This window comes from Alnus glutinosa, chromosome 4 (genome assembly GCF_958979055.1).
Source record: "Alnus glutinosa chromosome 4, dhAlnGlut1.1, whole genome shotgun sequence".
In the NCBI taxonomy this organism is placed as follows: Eukaryota; Viridiplantae; Streptophyta; class Magnoliopsida; order Fagales; family Betulaceae; genus Alnus; species Alnus glutinosa.
This window is the reverse complement of record NC_084889.1, coordinates 16,662,933-16,679,672: the sequence shown is the minus strand read 5'-3', so window position 1 is coordinate 16,679,672 and position 16,740 is coordinate 16,662,933. Positions and strand designations below refer to the sequence as shown.

Here is a 16,740-nt window from a genome sequence, read left to right as displayed (position 1 = left end):
TTGGTTGTGCTGATGCCTATGTTTTTCAGGCTTACTTGAGGAGGCATGAACGTGACTATACTTTTGCTCAGAAGGAGATTGTTGACCTCCAGAAACAGGTAAATGTGAAGAGGATTATCATTTCTGATGATTAATTAGTTATATATGGAGAGTTTCATTCTTCTGCCTTATCTCCATTCTTGATTTACTGTTGATACTGAATCATTTCGCTATATCTATTAAATGATTTTAGATATGTCTATTTCAGTTCTAACGTACCAGATTATTTTTAAGGGATGATACAATTAAATTACATGAAGAACTTCCAAAGTTTTGGCATGGTGCTGGGATAAGAATTTCATATGAATAAGACTTCAATAGAAATAAGTCTTCTAGGTCTATTAGGTTGGGTTTATGAACGCAAAGCCTATAGGATTTTGGGAACTAAATAACTTTGCTTTAAACTCACCGTTTACATGGGAAAGTGTGTTTAAACACATTTTGATTCTTTTCAACTTAACGGACACTTGTCAAAATTTGAAGACTCCACTTGTCACAATTATAGGCACTGCTCTTATTGATTCCCCTATTATATATATAGATGATATCGTATACATTTTGCCAAAGTGTTGCTTTGTATAAATATAACTCTTGATTGAAGTATGTTGACAGTGCTTTTATTCTAGTGTTCAGGGCAACTTATAGTAGGGTTTGGTGCAAGCTTACCATTGTTATGTTGTTGGGTGATAATCTCTTAGGTGACGGTTCTTCTTAAGGAGTGCCGAGATATACAACTTCATTGTGGGTCTACAGGGCTTGATAGTCTTGCTGATGGTACAACTATTGGGACAAATGCAGAGTCTGATACTGAAAAAGTCATTTCAGAACGCCTTGTAAGTTTGTTGCTTATTCTTTCCTCAGCAAGACTCCTTGTAAGTAATTGATGTGTAGTTGATGTTAGTTTTGGATGAAACATATAAACAGTTGACGTTTAAGGACATAAATGGATTAGTTGAGCAGAATGTCCAACTCAGGAGCCTTGTGCGCAATCTTTCTGATCAGGTTGAAAGTAGAGAGATGGAGTTCAAGGTTGGTCCGAAAATTTCTTGTCTCTATGTAGCATTCGTGTGTTTGGCAAAATGGTGCTTTTCCTTGAAAACCTTTTTCATACTTTTCCGTGTACTGATTGCAGGAAAAGTTTGAAATGGAGCTAAAAAATCATACAGCCGAAGCTGCCTCGAAAGTGGCAGCTGTATTACAAAGAGCTGAAGAGCAAGGATGCATGATTGAATCCCTTCACGCTTCTGTAAGCTTCTACAAAGTCTTAACTTCTATTTTGTCTGATAGCCTGCTACTCATTATTATTATTTTTTTGATAGGTACTCATTAAAATGGTCTTAACTTCTTTGTTATGGTTGGTTTTGTTGTTATTGCTACTACTTTTGTGACATGCTGTTGGTAGCATGAATGTTTTGATTTACATAATTTCGTCCTGTTTTCTTCATAGGTTGCCATGTACAAAAGGTTATACGAAGAGGAACATAAACGTCAATCATCCCTGTCCTATTCTGCAGAAGCTGCTCCAGGTCTCTGCTTTTGCTCTCTCTCTCTCTCTCTCATACACACATGGCAAAATTTAGCCTTTCCTCTTTTGTTTACTGATTCCTATGGCAGTTAATCTAATAATCTTGATAGTCTATGTCCTGGCCTTCTTAAAATTGAATGCGTGTATTGCCATCTCTCTCTCTCTCTCTCTCTTTTTCCTGGCGTTCTTAAAATTGAATGCGTGTATTGCCATATCTTTCTCTCTTTTTCTTTTTTTCTTCTATTTTTTTAAATTTATTATTTATTTTTTTCCCTTTTAAATTCCAGTTAAAAACCCATGTAATTGGCTTTGGATGATTGTTTTAACTCCCAAAGTCAACTATTGATATCTGAAGTTAACATCCTATATTGAATTCCAAGAGTGGATGTGTCCATTGAAATCAAAACTTTATCCTGTTTGCCAGATTATGTGCCCTTGGAAAAATATGGAGGCAGAACTACAAAATACTCTTATTTTCCTTGATGATCGCCAGACACTGTTACATCGTTTATATAGAAAATTGATACAATCTAATATGGAAATATAATCAATGAGTAAGTGTAAATAAAATTAGATAAGCCATCTTGGGAAGTTTCCTTCTTCAACACTCTCACTCAAGCTGAGGCAAAGAAGTCTCGCATTCCCAGCTTGCACAAGGCTGAGTGAAAAACTCTGCTAGATACTCCTTTTGTCAAAATATTTCCCAGTTGCTTAGCTATCTTCACATAAGGTATATAAATCATCACTGCACACAATTTTTCCTTGATAAAATGTCTATCAATTTTAATGTGTTTAGTTTGATCATGTAGGACTGGATTATGAACAATGTTAATCGCGGACTTCTTGTTAGAATATAATGTCATAGGCTCTTTGAATTTATATCCAAGTTCTTAACTCACAAATCCCATGCAACATAGGGGTGAAAAGGCGGTTACCAGAAGGCGGTTGGCAGTTATAAACCGGCAACCGCCAACTGGTAGCCCTTTTTAGATCAAGAATAGAGGAATTAATTTGGAGTTAATTTGGAGTTTACTTGTGTCCACAAGGAGTAGTACTAGGTTCGAAGCAAATCAGATCCAATAAAAAACAAAGAAATCCCGATTTGCTAAAATTAACAAAACTTGAAAAGTTTGAACCATCAAAAGCTTCTTACTGCGTTTGGGTGATTCATTTGCTTCGATTTTCTTTTCATCGCTAACAGAATTTTTTTTTTCTGACTTCTTTTTCTCACTCTTTGTGCAAGAACAACACCCAAAAGCAATTATTATTATTTTTTTTTTCCTTTATAGCTTTCCCAGAAACCAAACGAGAGATTTTAAAAATCATTTTTAAAGAAAAACAGAGAAATTAATACCTTTTCTTGCATTTTCCGCTTCATCTAGGGGCGGGCTGGTGGCATGGAGGAGAGGGAGACGAGAGAGAATGGAGATGAGTTAGGGTTTTTTTTAGTTCTTTAATCTTTAGGTCTAGGTTAAAGTTAAACCTCCAAAACGACGCCATTTTGGCGTTTAACACCAAAACGTCGTTTTATATATAAAAAATATTAATTTTTTTTTTAAAAAAAAAAATATAAAAAAAATATAAAGGGCGGTGATAACCGCTTACCGTCTATGTAAAAATCGCTAATCACCTTTGTAGGGCAGAGTGTCGTTTTATATATAAAAAATAAAAAATATAATAATAATAATAATAATAATAATAATAATAATAATAATAATAATAATAAAGGCGGTTAGTAGTTATAACTGTTAGCCGCCTATGTAAAAACCGCTAACCGTCTTTGTAGGGTGGTTAATGGTTTTATAGGCGGTTTCGCGGTTATTTGCTTAGCGGGCGATTATTTCACCCCTAATGGGCCATGACTTCTGCACTAGATCTAGCAACCACTAATTGTTTCTTACTATGCTAGGTTACAAGATTTCCTCCCACAAAAGTGTAATAATTGGAAGTAGATCTTCGATCTATGGTTGATCTAGCCCAATCTGCGTTCGTATAAGCTTCTACTTTCAGATGATTATGTCAGGCAATCAACCCTTTGCTTGGTGAAGATTTCAAATATCAAAGTATGTGTAAACTCCTTCCATATGGGATCCTCGAGGTGAATGCATAAACTAACTCACTACACTGACTGGATAGGCAAAATTTGAATGAGTGTGCAACAAATATATTAACTTGCCAACCAACTGTTGGTACTTGCTTTTATCCACAAGTGGGCTCTTATCACTTTCTTTGAACTTTTTACTATGCTCCACAAGATTATCAACAACCTTACAACCGATCATAATTTTTTTCTTCAGGATGCGTTTGGGATTGCGATTTAACAGACAAAAAGCGTGACTTTAAATCAAATCGCAGAAAATGAATCGTTTGAAAATTGCGTTTTTTAAAAATTGCTATTTGAAAACGTAAACATCTAGGCATATAGCGCTTTTTTGAAAACGCAGAATTTTAAAAGCTAACATGTAATTTAAAGGCTAAACTGCGATTTTGCCAAATGCTTAACTACGTTTTTTAAGATTTTTTTTTTTTTTTTTTTGATAAGTAAGAAAAAGTTTTATTAACGTTTTTAACGATCACTTTTTAAAATCCCACATTTGAAAATCGTTATTTTTAAAGCATACTTTTTGAAATTGCAAACCCAAACGGACTCTCAGTAGATTAACAACAAATTTTCATTGGGAGTGGAAGATGCCATGTCTCAATGCTGCAACTTCAATGCTCAAAAAATATTTCAAATGGCCCTTGTCTTTTATGCCAAATTCGCTGCCCAATATTTTTTTTTTTTTTTAAACTATTTTCTCATTATCATTTCTAGTCAACACGACATCGTCTACATAAACAATAAGACCAGTTACCTTTCCCTGTGAATAATTTTTGATTAATCGTGTATGATCAACTTGACTTTGTTTATAGCCAAATCTCTTCATAGCTTTGGAGAATCTCTCCAACCACGCGCACAGAGTTTGTTTCAGTCCATATAGGGCTTTCTTCAATTTATAAACTTTAGCCTTATCTAAGGGGAATTGAGGGCCATAAGGAAGTTCTTTGTATGCTTGTTCCTCTAGATCTCCATGAAGGAATCAATTTACACATCAAGTTGCAGAAATGGCCAATCTAAATTCATTGCCAAAGGAGTAGAACTCGGATATAATTTATCTTTGCTACGGGGGCAAATGTCTCATCGCAGTCTAACCCATAAGTTTGAGTAATGCCTTTTGCCACCAATCTCTTATATCTTTCTATTTGCTAAGTTTGGTGTTACTAGGAAGTTTCTTGAGCATTTTGGGTAGTGGTTCAGCATGCTTGACCATTTCTCTAAGGTTCTGGATTGGGCTTGTGGCCGTGCTTGTAGTTTGGGCCTTAAGTCCACTTCTGTGCTTAAGCGTCAGGTGGGCAGTATTGGTGCTGGCTAGGTGCTTAAGAAATTTATGTATGTTTGTAAAAGGTTTTGGATTCGTGTTGGGTTGTTGTTTTAAGCCCAAGGTCAAGAGGGTTAGTTCGACTATGAATCCTTTGGTCACAGTTTCTGGGCTCTTGTTGGATTCGGATTCGGGTGCGAGTCTGGGTTGTAGGTTGGCCAGAACCCTCTAGTTTCTCTGGAGGTGACGTCTTTGGTGACTTTGGATGGAGTAGTCCAATCTGAGGGGTCGGTCCCATCGCTAGAAACATTAGGTTGCTAAGAGGGTTGCGTGATCTCGGAGCATGCTACTGCTCGCCCCTCCCTGGAGGTTTCGTCTTAGGTTGTTTTGGAGGATCCTTTCTAGTCTGAGGGGCCAGTTCCTTCTTCGGAAGCCTCGGGTTTTTCTTTGGGGTGCGATCCAATGCCATATGTGCACGTGAATTTCTCTTCCCACCGTAGTTGACCTCTGTGGCGGCTAGGGATGACTTTTTTTTGTCAGAGGCTTTGGTTCAGTCATCAAAAGATCTTGCTCGTTGGGGTGCTCTTCACGTGCTGTTTCATTACCATATGAGCATGATAACTCCTTCCTCTCCTCGGCCCACAATAACTCCTCGAGTGATTCGTCTTTGCTTGGTGTTGCTCCGTTGGGTTCTATGGTCGCTATTGATGGGTTTGTAAAGTTTGATGCCACTCTTTCAGGGGCGGTTGCCTTGGGCGAATGTCTTGGCCTCTCGCTTCCCGTGACGTCGGAGTTTGGGGCGCCAATATATCTATTGGAATCCAAGTCGGTGCCGAAGCTTTCTCGGAAGCAAAGAGTTATACCAGAATTTGTTAGTAGAGTTTGTGGCGGCAACCATCGTCTTTCCTTCTCCGCTGGGTCTCCATTCTTTGTAGCCGATTAAGACTTTGGCGGTCAGGAAGCCTTCGGTCAATCTTTTTCGACGTGGGTTTCTTCTCCAGTGTAGTCCTTCAGCAGGCCAACATTTGGCTTGTGGTGTCGGGTGCCCTCCTCTGTCCTTAGAAGTGGGTGAATCTTTGAAGAGAGGTGATTTTGAAGGGGTTGGTGATTTTTGTTTTTAAACATTGGGGGTCTCCCATAAGGGGAATGTGAAGTATTTTTGAGACTTAATGACTCAAGTTGATGAGGAGCAGCGTCAAGAGGCTCCAGTCTCCACTCATAAGCTTAAAGAGAGTACAGAGGTGATGAACTTAGAGTGCTCGATTAATTATGAGGTTAGGGGTTTTGGTTGGGGCAAGGCATGATGGCCTTTGTTGTTGGGGTGTTTGGGTTTCCTTTTGTTTTTGGGTTTTTTCCTATTTGTTTCTCTTTGTTGTTTATGTGTTCTTTTGTATACTTCCTGTATGCTTAGTGGCGCCTTTACTTTTTTATATAATTTCTCTGCTTACCTATCATAAAAATAAAAAACCTTATGTTCCATTGTAAACACCCATTTTTATACAACTGACTTTTTTAAACAAGGCAATTCGACTAGCTCCCATGTATTTTTTTTGTGTAGAGCTCCCATCTTTTCCCGCATTGCTTACCCCACTTTGGATTACTAATTTCTTCATGTTAATTTTGAGGAAGACACAGAAGACAAATTTTAATTTGATAAGTAAAAAGTAATATTATAAAAAGTGTAAGGTGGCCCAAAGTATAGAGGAAGTACACAACAAAATGCACCCAACTAAAGCAAGCACAAGAAACACAAAAGACAATTTGGATACAAAGAAACAATATGAGGGTGAAAGATGCTGATAGCATACAAAGTTAGCTATAGGAAGTTGAGTACATGATCTATTAACACAACTCACGCACAAGACTCACAATCCAAATCTGAGTCTTGTGCGTTGCAATCTATTCGGAAGACAAGTGGCAGGACTACATCTCCTATCCGAAATTCTAGTGCTGATTTGATAAGATAGAGTTCTATGATAAGAGAGAGTCCTTCTAGTATTCTACTTCTATGTTCACAGTGAGAGTCCTAAGAGATAAAGCTAGATGAGTTCTAGTCTAATGTAAAGAGAGTACATGTAATCAGAGTTAGTGTTTGATTCAAAGTCTTTTGTAATCAGTCTATATATATGAATGAACGCTCATGTTATTGAGCATGGTTGAAAACCCAATAATTCTAAAGTTAAATTATGGTATCAGAGCCTTTTCATAGACAAACGTCTTGATTCATGGCTGATTCTGATTTTGACTCTCCTTCTTCCACGGCCACTCAACCCCAAACATAAAGCCCCCAGCAAGTTGTCTTTACCGTCCCAAACATGAACCCCAATCTCCATATCAAGCTTTCTAAAGGAAACTTCATGGCGTGGAAGACACAAGTCCTCGCTTATATCAAGGGACAGGATTCTTACGGATTCCTTGATGGCTCCAATCCAGTCCCGGCTCAAACAATCCCAAATTCCAGTACAGACGCTGGAGCTGCTGCAACTATTGTCAACCCAGACTATCTTGTGTGGTGCCAAAGAGATCAACTGATTCTCAGCATCCTTATCTCAACTCTTTCCGAACCATATGTTGTGCATGTTGTTGGTTGTGCTACATCCTCAGCCTTATGGAAAACTCTGCTCACTATGTTTGATCCTTTTGTTACCTCAGTTACTACCCGGGTTGACCCTCTCTCCATTGATGAGTTATACGGCCTTCTCCTTGCTCATGAGATGCGCCTGGAACAGCAGGTTCCAACTCTTGACATCCAACAACCAGTGGCCAATCTTTCCTCTCGGGCTCCCATGGCTAGAGGCCGTGGTTCTCGTGGTCGTGGTAGCCGACCGTATCACCGTGGTGGTCGTGGTTCATTCAACAACAATCGTGGACGAGGCTCTTATTTTTCTCAGGATGCTGCATCCTCTTCCCGCCCAACATGTCAGATTTGTGGCAAGCTTAGACACACAGCTCTTCGCTGTTATCAGAGGCAGGAGTCATCTTCCTTCTCTGATTCTCCACAGCCTTCTCCTCAGGCTTATTACTCGTCCCCGATGCTGCCTGCTGAGGACACATGGTACCCTGATACAGGGGCCACTCATCATATTACCAACGACCTCCAGAATCTCAATCTGTCACATGAGGAATACACTGGATAGGATCAAATCCGTGTAGGAGATGGAATAGGTTTGCCAATTTCTCATACTGGTTCTGCGTCTTTATCATTATCTCGTCGGTCTTGTATTCTTAATCAACTTCTTCGTGTCCCTCAAATCTGCAAAAATCTTCTCTCGGTTAGACAATTTGTTGCTGATAATTCCGTCTTTTTTGAATTTCACTCTTTTCATTTTGTGATCAAGGACTCTCAAACAGGGACCATCCTCCATCAAGGCCTCATTAAGGATGGGTTGTATCAACTCACTCCTCCTTCAAGTTCTCCACCAATAAAACAAGCCTCCTTAGGTGAACGCACTTTCCCTGCTCACTGGCACAAGCGTCTCGGACATCCTGCCTTTCGCACTGTCCACCGTGTCCTCTCTCAATTTCAGCTTCCAGTTACTTCCAATAAGGCAGCCTCTCCCTGCACTGCTTGTCCTCAAGCCAAGGGTCATCAACTGCCATTTGTTATTTCCAATTCCCGCATTTGTCAACCTTTAGATTACTCAGATGTATGGGGTCCTTCCCCAACTCTTTCGTTTAATGGAAATCGTTACTATGTGTCTTTTATTGATGCCTTTAGTCGTTATACTTGGGTGTTTGCTATTCAATCCAAATCCGATGTTATGTCAACTTTTCTTCAATTCCAAGTCATGATTGAACGCTTACTAAACTCCAAAATTAAAAGTGTTCAATCTGACTGGGGTGGTGAATATCGAAATCTACATACCTTTTTTCAATCTATTGGTATTTCTCATTGCATCTCGTGTCCTCACACACATCAACAACAAGGATGTGTCGAGAGGAAGCATCGTCACTTAATTGACACCACTTTGGCTCTCTTAGCCGACAGTCATGTTCCTCAAAAGTATTGGGATGAAGCCTATTTAACTTCATGCTATCTAATCAATCGGCTCCCCACCCCCTTATTGCAAAACAAATCTCCTTTTGAGAAACTTTTTCATCGGACTCCTGATTATAAGTTTCTTAAGGTTTTCGGTTGTGCCTGTTTTCCTAACCTTCGTCCATATAATTCCCACAAATTCTCTTTTCGTTCAAAAGAATGTGTTTTTCTAGGCTATAGTGCCCATCACAAAGGCTATAAATGCCTTCATATTGAATCTGAACGAATGTATATCTCACGGGATGTCATCTTTCATGAGAATCGATTCCCCTTTGCTGCTGTTCCTTCATCCACAGATTCTGTATCACCTACCCCATCCTCTGTTCTTCCTCCTATACTTTTTCCAGCATCTGTCTCCACTAGGCCTTCCCATCCAGTACTAGTTTCTCCTTCCATGTCGTCTTCCAGTCAATCTCCCCCTTCCTCTGCAGAACATAGCTTGCCTAGTTCACTCTCTGGCCAGGATGACCTTCCTGTTCGGACTCATCCCATGTGTACAAGATCCATGAATAATATTATTCAGCAGAGACAGCTTACGGACGGCACCATCAGGTATCCAATTCCTCGGGTATTATTGGCAGAAACTCAATCTACAGGTGTCGAGCCGACCTGCTTCTCCAAAGCCATTACTGTTCCTGAATGGAGGAATGCTATGCAGGTAGAATTCAATGCTTTGCTTCAAAACCAGACTTGGGTTTTAGTTCCTCCGCAGTCTTCCCATAATGTTGTTGGCTGTAAATGGGTTTTTAAACTCAAAAGGAAGGCGGATGGTTCAATTGAATGTCACAAAGCCAGACTTGTTACCAAAGGCTTTCATCAACAAGATGGCCTTGATTATGGTGAGACATTTAGTCCGGTTGTGAAGCCTACAACAATCCGGACTGTTCTTTCTATTGCTCATTCAGCAGGTTGGCCTCTCAAACAGATTGACATCCAGAATGCTTTTCTTCACGGTTTTCTGTCCGAAGATGTGTATATGGTGCAACCTCCCGGATTCATCAACCCCAACTGTCCTCAGCATGTGTGTAAACTGCAGAAAGCAATCTATGGTTTAAAACAGGCTCCCCGGGCCTGGTTTTCTCGTTTGAGCACTAAACTATTGCAGCTCGGATTTGTGGGTTCTAAGGCCGATTCCTCTCTCTTCATTTATAGGACCAAGGATGTCACTATGTATCTTCTTATTTACGTAGACGACATCATTATTACAGCCTCCGTTCCTGCTGCCATTACTGAGTTACTTCAGCTTCTAAGTAATGACTTTGCAGTAAAAGAGCTGGGTGATCTTCATTATTTTCTTGGCGTTGAAGTCACTAAGGTGAAATCTGGTCTTCTACTCTCCCAACGCAGGTACATCTTGGATCTTTTGAAGAAAACCAATATGATTGAGGCCAAACCAGTTACATCTCCCATGGCTTCCTCCTCCACACTTTCGGCCTTCACTGGTGATCCTATGGAAGACCCTTCTCTTTACCCAAGCACAGTTGGCTCCCTGCAATACCTTTCCCTCACTCGTCCTGATCTGAGCTTTGCTGTCAATCGAGTGTGTCAATTCATGCATAGACCACTCAAACCTCATTGGCAGGCGGTTAAACGGATTCTTCGGTATTTGAAGCATACTCCTTCCCATGGTCTGCTTCTTCATCGCACCTCCAGTACATCTTTGGCAGGTTACTCGGATGCTGATTGGGCTGGTTGCTCAGACGATCGTCGCTCCACAGGTGCATTCTGTGTTTTTCTTGGTTCCAACCTGATCTCTTGGAGCTCCCACAAACAACCAACTGTCTCTCGATCATCGACAGAAGCTGAATACAAGGCTGTTGCTAATACTACTGCCGAACTCCTCTGGGTTCGTGCCCTCCTTCTAGACCTTGGCATTGGTCTCTCTTCTACACCAACTTTGTGGTGTGATAACATTGGAGCTACATACATGTCGGTCAACCCAGTTTTCCATGCGCGTACCAAGCATGTGGAAATTGACTTCCATTTTGTCTGAGAACGTGTTGCTGATAAGTCTTTGAATGTTCGATTCATCCCTAGTTCGGATCAACTAGCTGATTTGCTTACTATACCTCTTGTCTCCAACCGGTTTCAACTTCTATGTTCCAAGCTCAACGTGTCTTCTCCCCCGTTGATCTTGCGGGAGGGTATTAACACAACTCACGCACAAGACTCACAATCCAAATCTGAGTCTTGTGCGTTGCAATCTATTCGGAAGACAAGTGGTAGGACTACATCTCCTATCCGAAATTCTAGTGCTGATTTGATAAGATAGAGTTCTATGATAAGAAAGAGTCCTTCTAGTATTCTACTTCTATGTTCACAGTGAGAGTCCTAAGAGATAAAGCTAGATGAGTTCTAGTCTAATGTAAAGAGAGTACATGTAATCAGAGTTGGTGTTTGATTCAAAGTCTTTTGTAATCAGTCTATATATATGAATGAACGCTCATGTTATTGAGCATGGTTGAAAACCCAATAATTCTAAAGTTCAATTATGATCTAACCCATTTACTTTGAGCAATAGACAGATTCATATCATCGACAACATGTATTGAAGAATTTAAATCAGGAGTAGAATTACTATAACCTGAGTCAGGGTCAAATGTTTGGCTAGGAGCATCAGGAATAGTCTTACTTTTCTAGGGGTCTATAGTAAACTCTCAGCTCCTCCACTGGCATTGGCTCATACGACTCTAGGCGACAAGAGCAGGGACAAGCAAAGGACCACTCATAGGAGATTTCTCTTCATTTGGACTCACCCTTTGAAGAGAAGTGTGGGTAGATGAAAAATATGGGTGTGAGTCAAAAAGGGTAACATCGATCAAGACAAAACGCCTCAATGAGGGGGGATGATAACATTTATACCCCTTTTGAGTAGGGGAATAACCCACAAATATTTAGGGACATGCATGTCAATCATTAAGGATCGGGTTTGAATCATACGGTGGAACTTCCTTTTCATCTTTGAACGGATAGACCTAGGCGGTTCGAAAAAAATCATCAATGAATGATAGAAATCATCGATGAACAAAGAAAGAAACTACTTGTGAAGGACTCAAAATATCAATATGAACAAAAAGAAAAGGCACATGACTTTTAGTTATACTAAGAGAAATGATACCTGATGATGTTTAGTCACGGGTTTCACGCTGAAACTTAGAAATAGGATTATACAAAAATATGGAAGGAAACATCCGCTGCAATACCAAAAAAAGGACACCCTAAATGCTAATGTGAAAGCTAAATTCTTGCCGTAGAATTATCTTACCGAATGATGTGATAAACATGTGTGAGCCAAACTTGTGTTGTCTTTTGAGAATCTAGATAGTACATACCATCTTTTAGGCTACCGCTGCTAATTATCCTCCCCATGACTAGGTCCTGGAAAAAACAAATAATTAGAATAAAAGGGTACTCTACAATTTAACTCATGAGTAATACTGGCAATGAATCATAAATTGGTTGCAATGAAGAAGTAAACACACTTTGTCTGCATTTGTCTTGATTGTAAACATTTTTGGTTAAATCCTCTGTTGCCCATACTAGTAACTTGGTTGTGTCTCTAAATGCATATGCAACTCCATCAGATGATTCGTGGATCATTGACTCAAGAGCTTCCGATCATATGACTGGCATATCATCCGACTTTTCTTCTTATAATCTTTGCTCTGGGAGGGAAAGGTTGGAATAGCCAATGGTTTTTTGGACGACCACGAAGTCTTGAACAAGTCTTCTGACTCCTTGAGCCTAGTGTATAGAGAGTTGGATTCTAACTATGGGAGGTCACTACGCTCTCTATCCCCGTTTTGTGAGATTTTGATGTTTGACTCATTTATGACATCTTGAGGTCAGTCATCCAACCAAATAGCTACATCACATAATCGGGTAAAGCAATGTATCAAATATGAATGACTAAAACAAGAAAATCATATCATAGAAGTAGAAATGAAGCAATGAGAAATATACTGATCCCTTCTCTCTCTCTCTCTCTCTCTCTCTCTCTCACTGAACGACTTGTCGTTTTGAGGCTTTGTTGCTGTCAATCGCTACTCCTCTAAACAACATGCCACTTTGCTTTCTATTTTTCGATGTGCAACTTAGCCTCCCCAAACAAAAATGACTTGTCGTTTTTGCCTTGTATAACATTACCATGGTCGGCCACCGGCAAACGCAAGAATTGCGACGAAAACACTTGGAACGCACCTCCTGAAACTGTAGCATTGATAAAACCAAAAAAAACACAGACACGTAATGCCCACCACGCTGCTATGTTCTCCAGCAAGAGGGGAGGAACACTGATCATTGTGCTCCTTCCATGTGTAAAGTACAAAAAGAAGTTTATGGTCTCCTACCACCACCGACAACTTAGAGACTATCTCTAATTCTAACACTCATACCAAGTTGGAAGAGAAGAAAAAAATGGGGGGAAGAAGATTGGCAGAGTACTTTTATTTTCCTTGATGATCACTCAACACTATTACATCGTTTATAGACAAAACTGATACAATCTAATATGGAAATATAATTAATGAGAAATAAATGGAAATAAAATCAAATGAGCCGTTTTGGGATGTGTTCTTCAACACTATCTCATTCGTTAGCCTTTAATCCCTCCATTTCTCTCTGTTTATATCCTTTGTTCTACTGGTTTTCTTTTCATTGTTTTTTTTGGGTTATGTTTCTTTGCTTCCGTTTTTGGGACTTGTTTTTGAAAGATTTTGTTATTCCTTGTATAATAGTTTAGTGATTGAGCTTGTCATTGAAAATTATGTCCTCTATTGTAAGCATCTGTCCACTGTATGGGAAAGTCATCTAGGAATTTTATGCATTGGTAGTTGGCTTGACTTATGTTGTTGTTTTACACTATGTTTGGCATTTGTTATTAATTTTTCTTTTCTTTTCTTCATGTGGCCATATAATTACAAATTGGTGTTGTGCTAGTCATCCTCCGTATAGGAGGGGTCATGTGAGAATTGTATGCATTTTTGCTTTACCTGACTTCTATAACAAGTTTGTATTATGCCTTACATTTGTTTAAGTAATATTTCTTTTGTGCGTCTAGTTATATTATTAAAAATCGTTTGTTGCAGATCATAGGAGAACCGATCTCAAGCTTAATGAAAGATCTGAGGTATGGTCATCATCGACGTCATCTTAGAAATGGAGGTTTGAGATATCATTAGAATTTAATATTTCCTAGCATTTTCATCAATATATACAAATAATATAGGAAGCTACTAAAAAGGGCCAAGAGCAGGCTGTGGAGCGAGTTAGATGTCTTGAAGAAGAATTGGCGAAGTCTAGGTAAAGTTGTTATTTTTGAGTTTGGTGTATACATTTGTTTCCCTAACTTTGATTTGAATTGCTTGCATGAAATTTCAACTTATTTTGGTTTTTGGATGAAAATAGAGAGTTGTGGAGGAGAGAGATTATTGAAAGATCAGCTGGTTACCACAAATTTTGTTATTTTTTATTTTATTTTATTTTATTTTTTTAATTTTGTTAATTTTATTTTATTTTTGTTTAAATTGAGATCACTATATTATTATTATAAGCTTTTAGGATTTAATTGTATGTTTGGTGGAGCCGAAGATGGTAGTTATCTCAAGGGAGGTGGTGCGGAGTTTATGGGGCTGCCAGTATGTGGATTGGTACTATATGGGAGCAAGTGGAGTGTTGGGCGGGATTTTGTTAATGTGGGATAGACGGGTAGTGGAGAAAGTTGAGCAGTGTGTTGGAAGATATACAGTTGCTTGTTCTCTGTGTGATATTGGTGATAATGTTGTATGGGCATTTGGGGGGGTTTACGGTCCGAATGATGACAGGGATAGGAGGGAATTGTGGGATGAGTTAGCTGGGTTAAGGGATGAGTTAGTTGTGTTGATGAGTTGGTGGGAGATGCCATGGTGTATTGGGGGAGATTGTAATGTGGCTCGATTTCCAAGCGAGAGGTTAGGTGTTACCGGCTATTCTGCAGCAATAGGAGAGTTTTCAGACTTTATATTCGTGGAGAATTTGGTGGATCTTCTGCTTGAAGTTGGTCAATTTACTTGGTCAAATAATCAAGAAGATCAAACATGGTCTAAAATTGATAGATTCTTAATTTCTCCTGGGTGGGAAGAATTTTTTCCTGAAGTGACACAAAGGAGATTGCCAAGACTTCTATCCTATCACTTTCCTTTGTTGTTGGATTGTGGGGCGCCAAGACGAGGGAGCATGTATTTTAAATTTGAAAACATGTGGTTGAAATCGGATGGTTTTGTTGATCAGGTTAAAACTTTGGATGTCTTATGAGTTTTATGGATTACCAAGTTTGATTTTGGCTAATTAGTCGTAAGCTTTGAAGACGGACTTGAAGAAATAGAATGAGGAAGTGTTTGGTGATGGAGGGAAGAAAAAAAATGAATTATTGGAGAGTGTTCGAGAGCTGGATTTAGTTGAAGAGTGCCGTTGCTTAGAGGAGGAGGAAAGGGTTCAAAAGATAGATATGTCTAGAGAGCTGGAGAAAACTCTTCTTTTTGAGGAAATGAACTTGAGACAAAAATCACGAGCTTTGTGGCTGAAGGAGGGGGACAAGAACACAATTTTTTCTCAGGGTGGCCAACTCACATCATAAATTCAATCATGCGGACTCTTTGAATATAAACAGTGCAACATCCAAGAATCATGTGGAAATACTGGAGCATCTAGTACATTATTACAACAAATTGTATTTTGAGCAGTGTTCTTGGAGGCCAAGGGTGGATAGTCTATTTTTCCTATCCATTGACGCGGATAAGAGTATTTAGTTAGAAAGCATATAGTACATTATTACAACAAATTGTATTTTGAGCAGTGTTCTTGAAGGCCAAGGGTGAATGGTCTATCTTTCCTATCCATTGATGTGGATGAGAGTATTTGGTTAGAAAGAGAGTTTGAGGAGAAGGATGTGTGGGATGTGGTCAGGGTTATGAATGGAGATAAGGCACCGGGTGGGGTGCAGACGACTTCACAATGGTTTTCTTTCGTAAGTGTTGGGAAATATTGAAAAAGGATCTGATGGCTGTATTTGCATAATTCCATAATCGAGGTCAGTTTGAGAAGACTCTTAATGCTACTTTTGTTTCTCTAATTCCAAAGAAGACTTGTGCTATGGATGTGAAAGATTTTCGCCTTATTAGTTTGGTGGGAGGGATGTATCAGATTTTTTTCAAGGTTCTTGTGAACAGGTTTAAGTTAGTATTGGGCAAGATTATCTCCAACACAAAATGCTTTTATTGGCGGTCGACAAATTTTGGATTCAATGCTTATTGCTAATGAATGCTTGGATAGTCAAATTCGATCGGGGGAATTTGGGCTGCTATGTTAAGTTGGATTTGAAAAAGGCATATGATCATGTTAATTGGGACTTCTTGCTCTATTTGCTGCAGGGTTGTGGTTTTGGGGAGAAATGGAGGGCTTGGATATGATTTTGTATTTCTACGATGAGATTTTCTATTCTTGTGAGTGGAACCTTGTCTGGTTTTTTTAATAGCACTCGTGGATTGCAACAAGGGGATCCACTTTCACCTTTATTGTTTGTGGTGGTTATGGAGGCATTGAGCCGGATGTTGATTGCAGCAATGGATCAGGGTAACTTGAGAGGGTTTTCAGTGGGGCCCAGGGATTTTGATGCTTTAGTTGTGAATCATTTACTATTTGATGTTGACACGCTCATTTTTTGTGGTACGCAAGCAGAACAAATTAGACATTTGCGCTATATCTTCTTATGCTTTGAGGCAGCCTCATGATTAAGGATTAAT

The 16,740-nt window shown here is 39.3% G+C and overlaps 1 protein-coding gene across 4 annotated transcripts in view; it reads left to right on the top strand.

Annotated features, from left to right (window-relative positions):
• Positions 1-16,740, top strand: part of LOC133865732 (nuclear-pore anchor) — a 78,966-nt gene that overhangs the window by 35,850 nt on the left and 26,376 nt on the right. For all 4 annotated transcript variants that reach the window (XM_062302185.1, XM_062302187.1, XM_062302186.1 and 1 more), the window contains exons 14-20: positions 30-98; positions 738-872; positions 964-1,068; positions 1,172-1,285; positions 1,487-1,565; positions 14,050-14,090; positions 14,190-14,263. In XM_062302185.1, the coding sequence (XP_062158169.1) occupies positions 30-98; positions 738-872; positions 964-1,068; positions 1,172-1,285; positions 1,487-1,565; positions 14,050-14,090; positions 14,190-14,263 (617 nt within the window). The remainder of the gene's footprint in view (positions 1-29; positions 99-737; positions 873-963; positions 1,069-1,171; positions 1,286-1,486; positions 1,566-14,049; positions 14,091-14,189; positions 14,264-16,740) is intronic.